The 7949-nt window shown below is 41.9% G+C and overlaps 1 protein-coding gene across 1 annotated transcript; it reads left to right on the forward strand.

Moving 5' to 3' along the window:
- Nucleotides 1-1008: 1008 nt before the first annotated feature.
- LOC104998408 (calmodulin-alpha-like) lies at nt 1009-2166 on the forward strand. The gene has a single exon (XM_010853552.1). The coding sequence runs from the start codon at nt 1075-1077 to the stop codon at nt 1522-1524; it is 450 nt and encodes a 149-aa protein (XP_010851854.1). The 5' UTR covers nt 1009-1074; the 3' UTR covers nt 1525-2166.
- The last annotated feature ends 5783 nt before the right edge of the window (nt 2167-7949 follow it).

Consider the following 7949-nt stretch of genomic DNA (forward strand, 5'->3'; position numbering starts at 1 on the left):
TTAATTTGTTGGCTAACTTTTATAGAATTAAATAGTAAGTATAAATCATTTTTATTTACTTCTCAAAGTTCAAATCCTATAGAAAGCAGTGAGCATCACACACAGACAATAGCCTCAAGGCTGTCTGTGGCACGTGCAGGCCACCCCTTCTAATGTGACTTTGAGATTGAGTCCTCAGTCTCTATCAGTCAAGACAAACTCTCCAATCACAGCCATCTAGTCGCCATAGATGTAGTACAGATTTTTGCAATAGTGATCTAGCAGACATTTACGTACCTTTCATGACTGTGGCAATGCTGCTTATATGACACCAAGAAAGGTCGACAAGAGAAATTAATATTAAGGAATACAAATATTCCAACCCTGAGAAAGGTTGACTTTTGAAGGGTCAGAAATCACTGTGATGTTACTTTTTGCTCACCCCCACCCTGCCTCGAATCAGTTTTCACCCCCTTGAGGGCACTATCACTCCCTTTGAGGATGGATGTACTTGCTGTTGTTATTTAGTCGTTAAGTTGTGACCGATTCTTATTCGACCCCATGGACAGTAGCCCGCCAGGCTCCCCTCTCCATGGGATTTTCCAGGTAAGAATACTGGAGTGGGTTGCCATTTCCTCTTCCAGGGGATCTTCCCAAACCAGGGATTGAACCTGAGTCTCCTGGATTGGTGGGCGGATTCTTTACCACTGCAGCACCTGGGAAGCCCTTGTCTTCTAGTAAAGTTCACTTATTGATTCAGATTTTCCCATACCAACAGTGTTTATCTTTCCCATGAGAGATTCTCAAGTATTTGGAAACAGATGTTATATTCCCATACTGAAAGTCTCCTCTAAATATTTCCTTTTTAAGGCTTAACTCAACCACAGTTTCCTTGAACTGGCACCCATTTGACTCAGTTCCCCTGTTGCACTGGGTGTCCTTTGGGGACAGACACCATGCCTTGTTTACCAGGCTGCTTGCTCTGTTGGGATCCACTCCAACTTGTTCTTGAAGTGAAGTATCTATGAGTCCAAGTGGAGCGAGCGAGCTGAGTGGTTGTGTGATTGCGTCCCGGAGACCTGTAGCGCTTGCAGCATGGCTGACCAACTGACTGAAGAGCAGATTGCAGAATTCCAAGAAGCTTTTTCACTATTTGACAAGGATGGTGATGGAACTATAACAACAAAGGAATTGGGAACTGTAATGAGGTCTCTTGGGCAGAATCCCACAGAAGCAGAGTTACAGGACATGATTAATGAAGTAGATGCTGATGGTAATGGCACAATTGACTTCCCGGAATTTCTGACAATGATGGCAAGAAAAATGAAAGATACAGACAGTGAAGAAGAAATTAGAGAAGCATTTCGTGTGTTTGATAAGGATGGTAATGGCTATATTAGTGCAGCAGAGCTCCGCCATGTGATGACAAACCTTGGAGAGAAGTTAACAGATGAAGAGGTTGATGAAATGATCAGGGAAGCAGATATTGATGGTGATGGTCAAGTAAACTATGAAGAGTTTGTACATATGATGACAGCAAAATGAAGACATTGTACAGAATGTGTTAAATTCCTTGTACAAAATTGTTTATTTGCCTTTTCTTTGTTTGTAACTTATCTGTAAAAGGTTTCCCCCTACTGTCAAAAAAAAATATGCATGTATAGTAATTAGGACTTCATTCCTCCATGTTTTCTTCCCTTATCTTACTGTCATTGTCCTGAAACCTTATTTTAGAAAATTGATTAAGTAACATGTTGCATGTGGCTTACTCTGGATATATCTAAGCCCTTCTGCACATCTAAACTTAGATGGAGTTGGTCAAATGAGGGAACATCTGGGTTATGCCTTTTTTTTTTTTTTTGAGTAGTTTTCTTTAGGAACTGTCAGCATGTTGTTGTTGAAGTGTGGAGTTGTAACTCTCTGCGTGGACTACGGACAGTCAACAATATGTACTTAAAAGTTGCACTATTTCAAAACGGGTGTTTTATCCAGGTACTCGTACACTATTTTTTTGTACTGCTGGTCCTATACCAGAAACATTTTCTTTTATTGTTAACTTGCTTTTTAAACTTTGTTTTAGCCACTTAAAGAAAATCTGTTTATGGCACAATTTGCCTCAAATCCATTCCAAGTTGTATATTTGTTTTCCAATAAAAAAATTACAATTTACCCAAAAAAAAAAAAAAAGTGAAGTATCTATATCTGAACATAGTATCTGACACAGAGTCAAGGAAGGCAATCTTCCCTTGTTTGGGATGGTACTCCTTTATTAGCAGAGTCAAAGATGACACCAGGGCTGCCTGGATGGCTTGCTGATGCCTATTCAGTCATGACTGAGACCCTAAAGCCTTTCTTCACAGACACGCTGACATGCTGATTTCCTCCTCCCTTTAGTTCCGGTTTTCTGAGATCTGTGTGTGCTTTGCATTCACACTTATGCATTTATGTTAGACTCTTCCCAATACTCCCTTATGTTGAGACATTTGAAGATTCCAATTTGGTTATCCAACTCATTTGGTCATTCATCAGTTATACTTGCTTTTCTAAACAGTTTTTTTTTTTTTTTCCATAAAAGTTAATAAGAATGGAACATCAGTATGAGGAAAAAAAGAAGCACATTTTCCATCCCTAGAGCTACGGTAAGTGCTGAGCCTGGGTTCATGAAGTTTGCATCTAGGCTTCTTTCTGCAGGGGAGGTTTGCATCCTCCTCCATGCATCTCCCATTCCACAAAGGGAAAGGATCTAAAAGGGTCATCGAGGGGCTTACCCAGTGGTCCAGGAGCTAAGACTCCGTGCTCCCAAGGCAGGGGGCCTGAGTTTAATCCCTGGTCAGGGAACTAGATGCTACATGCCACAACCAAGAGTTTGCATGCCACAGCTAAAAGATACCTCTGCCAAACTAAAGACCCCGTGCAGTCAAATAAATATGGATTAAAAATTTTCAAATTGTTTATGTAAATGAAAGATCCATCTCAGGAGTTTCCCCACACTGACTTTTCCAAAGTAAAATATACTTAGCACCTGAGATCTAATGACCTAGTATGTGTCACTGTACTTTGTAAATTTTGAGGGTTATTGGAGTAGCAGAATCTCATAAAAATACAGAACTTTGTCCTTTTTAAGCTCATAGTACATGAACTATTTTATCATTTTGGCCATATTAACATATGTTTACAATGTGACATCAAACACTGAATCAACAGCATAATTCTGGAGGAAAAAAGAGCTTGCTACTGATACTCTCTAAAATGAAGGCAAAAGAGTGTTTCTGACTTGAATGATTCGGACATTTGGTCCAAACCTTGGTTCAGCGAGAATAGACCTGGTTTATGAGAGTTAATTCATACCATTTGGAGGCTAAAATAGTTATAAAGCTGCTTTGGAATGTCCTAAATTGTGCCTAAGAGACCTGTTTTTGACAGATGTGTTCATGTAGTCCAGTCAATTGGCATATGGAATTTTTATGTACAAGCTAGTGCAAAAGTTTCAACATGTAACATTTATTAGTGCTTCCACTGGCATGGGGAGACAGATGGAATACACATTACTTGCAAAAGCAAGCTTTGCAGTTGGCCTTATAAGCCTGACTTTTCTTGGTTACTTAGGTCACTTATTTTCACTCGCCATGTACACTTCCTGCCCCAGGTCCTTATAGAAATTCTCTCCCAATTGCTTAAGATTTCCCTTCTTTCCATCCATTCCTTGGCCCAGATCCCCATCTCCCCTATCTGTGCCCCCTCCAGCTGGTCCAGGGTGCAGTTTGGAGGCTGAGGTAGGGAAGAACACTCCCCAACAGCTGTTCTCAGCGCCCCCCACCCCCGATGTTAGTCTTGGCAACATCCAGCCCATTTCCTCCACATCGACCCCAAACTCCCCTTCTCTTGAAGTCTCAACTCCAGCAATGAAATGCCCAGTTGAGCAAGAGCTACAGATTAATCTTCTCTCCTAGATATTTCTAAAGAAAAATTGGGGTTAGGGGAAATGTCTTCCCTTCTCTGAAGTATCTACATGAAACAGCACCAGAGGGACACTCAGGGTGGACCCTTTTTCCTTTTTCAGTCCCTACTGTCTCTCCACTGCTAGTTAGTATACAAGCCCTTTTAAAAAATCATTACAGATGTGTGTGTGTGTATGTTTAAAAGCTATATCTGAGGAGGTGAAAAGCTGAGTCTGAATTCCATCTTCAGGTGCCCAGAGGAGTAAAGATTCTGTTCAGAAGCTGTTGACGGTGGCAATGGAAAAGGAAGTGGATGGGTTGGAATGCCTGGGATCCAGCCTTTGGAGGCACATTAGCACGAAACCCAACAGCCATGAGGCCTCAAACTCTAGTTCCCCAGAGGCCCATTTCCCCTCTTCTCCACTGGTTTGCCCATCTAGGTGCTCGCCCTAGTTTGTTCTGGCCTCCTCTCCCAGCCCCATGGTTTGGATGGAGAAGTATAAGGAAGGGGGACCCACCATTTCATTACAGTGGTGGTGGGAAAAGGGCAGAGGAGAGAGAGAATGAAATTCTGGACATATCTTCTTATAGGTTGAGTAGTACTGTTAGAACTGCCTTACACAGAAAGACTGGGCTTACTCAGTAAGCCATGGGGTGCAATAGATAGAGAATTAGCCAAGGAACCTGAACTTTCCTTCTATGCTTGCTTCTGTCAACCAGCACTTTAGACAAGTCACTCAACTTGCGTGCTTTGCAAAACATCCATTTATGTCTCTTTCCAGTAGAAATTATGATATCTGCCCACCTTCCAGGAGTGTGAGGGCTTTTAGATTTTATAACACAGGCAAATAATGCTTTGAAAGACATGAAGAGCCATACTGCTGGGCAGGGCGCTGCACTCTTGCTGGCATGCGAGACACAACCGGAGAGGATTAATGTGGGATGGGGAAAACTGGGCATGCAGACCCACTGGGCAGTGCGAAGATGGAATGGAGTCCCCTACACACAGCTCTGGAGTCAGGGTTCCAATGGTGCACAGTAAGCATGAACCCTTTTTGAGTCCACTTACCAGCCAATCCATTCTAAAGGAGACCAGCCCTGGGTGTTCTTTGGAAGGACTGATGCTAAAGCTGAAACTCCAATACTTTGGCCACCTGATGTGAAGTTGACTCATTGGAAAAGACTCTGATGTTGGGAAGGATTGGGGGCAGGAGGAGAAGGGGACGACAGAGGATGAGATGGCTGGATGGCATCACTGACTCGATGGACATGAGTCTGGGTGAACTCTGGGAGTTGGTGATGGACAGGGAGGCTTGGGGTGCTGCGATTCATGGGGTCGCAAAGAGTCGGACACGACTGAGTGACTGAACTGAACTGAACTGAACCAGGCCTAGAGGTGAAGCACGGGTTACATCTTGCTATTTTCATTTCCACCCCTTCTCCAGGAGCTATATCAAAGCCTCCACAGAACTCTACCCTTTTCAGTATTCCCCACAGCAGAAATCATGATTGAAGGCACCTATGCATTAATTTTCTTTTCTTGTATGTGATTTTAAGTCCCTTGAGGTTAGGGATTGAGTCAAATTCATTTTTTATAGCACCAGTTCTTAGCACAGTGCCAGGTTAACTGTAGGTACAGGTAACAATTACTGAATATTGGAAAAAACATCTGCCAGAGAGATTGTTGTTGTTCAGCTGCTCAGTCGTGTCTGACTCTTTGTGACCCCATGGACTGCAGCACGCCAGGTTTCCCTATCCCTTACCACCTCTTGGAGTTTGCTCAAACTCATGTTCATTGAGTCAGTGATGCCATCCAACCATCTTATCCTCTGTTTTCCCCTTCTCCTCCTGCCTTCAATCTTTCCCAGCATCAGGGTCTTTTCTAATGAGTTTGGCATCGGGTGGCCCAAGTATTTCAGCTTCAGCTTCAGCTTCAGCATCAGTCCTTCCAATTAATATTCAGGGTTGATTTCCTTTCGGATTGACTTGTTGGATCTCCTTGCAGTCCAAGGGGCTCTCAGGAGTCTTCTCTAGCACCACAGCCAGAGAGATGGACCAAGGTATTTCTAGAACAGTTAGTAGAAGAGTCAAGTTTTGACAAAATACTTGCAGAATTCATTTGGAAGAATAAATGTTCAATGGTAGTCAGGAAATACTTGAAAATTGTTAATGAAAAAGGATTGAACTAGCACTACAATATATTAAAATACATTATAAAATTACAGAAATTAAACGTGTGCTACCATCACAAGGGTAGATCAATGGAAAAACTCTAATCCAAAATCTAGAAGAAACTAAAGTAGATGCAAACATTTAGTATATAATAAAGGAAATACTTTAAATCAGTGAGAAAAGTATGTATCATTCAATAAATAAAAAGTATTAGAACAACTGGCTATCCCTCTGAGAGGGAGTGCCAACTTAAGAGCCTTATCCCATACCTTACAACAAAATAGATTTCAGATGGATTAAATGTGAAAAGGGAGGTATAAAAATTACATACAATAAGGTAAATATTTTTAAAATCTTAGTGTGAGGAATGTCTTTCTAAGAATGACTCTGAAGGAAGAAATCATAGATTTGACCAAATAAAACTCCTATTTTAGAAATAACCAAAGTCAAAAGACAATTTGGAACACAGTATTTGCATATGTATGACAGAAGATTCATACCCTTAGTAAATAAAGAGTTCTGATATATCTATAAGAACCATTCTCCAAAACAAGGTGGATAAGGAACATGAAAGAGTAATTCAACCAAGAAAAAAGAAATTCAAATATGTATATATTTAACCTCAGCAGCAATTAAGGACACATCAATTAAAAGAATGAGATTTTTATTTTTACTACTTCAGTGACAAAGATTTTTAAAAGAACACAGTGCTCAGGACTGACAAGGCTGTGGGAAAGCAGATTCTCTCATCTCAAAAGGGCTTGTTCACACGTACTTGGGAATCAGGATGGACTGTTGGGAGAGAGGGTGGAACAGTCAGTGGCAGACAGCACAGCCCTTCCAGAAAGAGGCTCAGTGTCCTCAGCTGGAGATTTGCTGGAAACTCTTGATGGGATAGAGAGTCAGGATAGAAGCAGGATCAAAAGAGAGAAACAGACCCAAGAGGGTACCAGAAATAAGGATGATTGCTGATGTCATCACATCTATGTTTCCCTTCCTAAATTCTTCCTTGGCCACAGTTTTGATTTTTATGGAGCATCCCAAGAATCAACTCTTAAAACCCAGGGCAGGTTTATACTGGTTTCTTTATAAAGTTGTGTTCATTTTCAATGTTTATATTCAGGTAGTGCAATGCAGTGGCAGAAACAAATTAGGGCTGCCTTTTCTGCATGATACATGGCATGAAGGACAAAGTCACCCGCAGGTGTGCAGGGTAGGTTCAACTGGGAATGTGAATCTCAGTTTATTACCTGAGGGGTTCCAGGCACATGGTTCAAGCTCTTCGAATTTGTTTCCTATATCTTTGTAGTTTTGTAAGTAGGAATAATACTCCTAATGTCACAATGTTGTTGTGGGGATTAAGTGACATTGTGTATGTAAAATCCTGAGAATTAGCACATCTCAGTAAATTTGGTTCCCTTCCTGGCCGAGAGCACCAGGACAGGGATTACTTATTTTACAGGACTCACTCCACATTTCATCTGTGGTCTGGTTCCCTTCCAAACAAACTCACACTGCCTGAGGGCCTTGCTAACCCTTGATAAAGGGTTCTTGGCAAAAAAAAGGAAATTGAGCTGTTTCCTATTTTGTTGGCCTCCAGGCTGAGAGGAAGGCTCTGGCTTCTGGCAAAATACTGATGGGTTCAATCCAGCAGGGCCTTCACCCAGCTGCCTAGCTGGAGAAGCTCATGTGTTGTGGCTTGCATAAAAAGTAGAGAGGATGTGACCCCATCTGGTGAGGAAATGGAGAACAGAAGATGGGTTCAGGAGCCCCAGAGAGCTTCCCGCTGCTGCTGCTGCTAAGGCGCTTCAGTCGTGTCCGACTCTGTATGATCCCATAGACGGCAGCCCACTAGGCTCC

Source organism: Bison bison, unplaced genomic scaffold (assembly GCF_000754665.1).
Source record: "Bison bison bison isolate TAMUID 2011002044 unplaced genomic scaffold, Bison_UMD1.0 scf7180017864329, whole genome shotgun sequence".
Taxonomy (NCBI): Eukaryota; Metazoa; Chordata; class Mammalia; order Artiodactyla; family Bovidae; genus Bison; species Bison bison.

Bases quoted from the DNA above. Each gene is read 5' to 3' on its own strand.
- LOC104998408 (XM_010853552.1), top strand. From the start codon at position 1,075: ATGGCTGACCAACTGACTGAAGAGCAGATTGCAGAATTCCAAGAAGCT.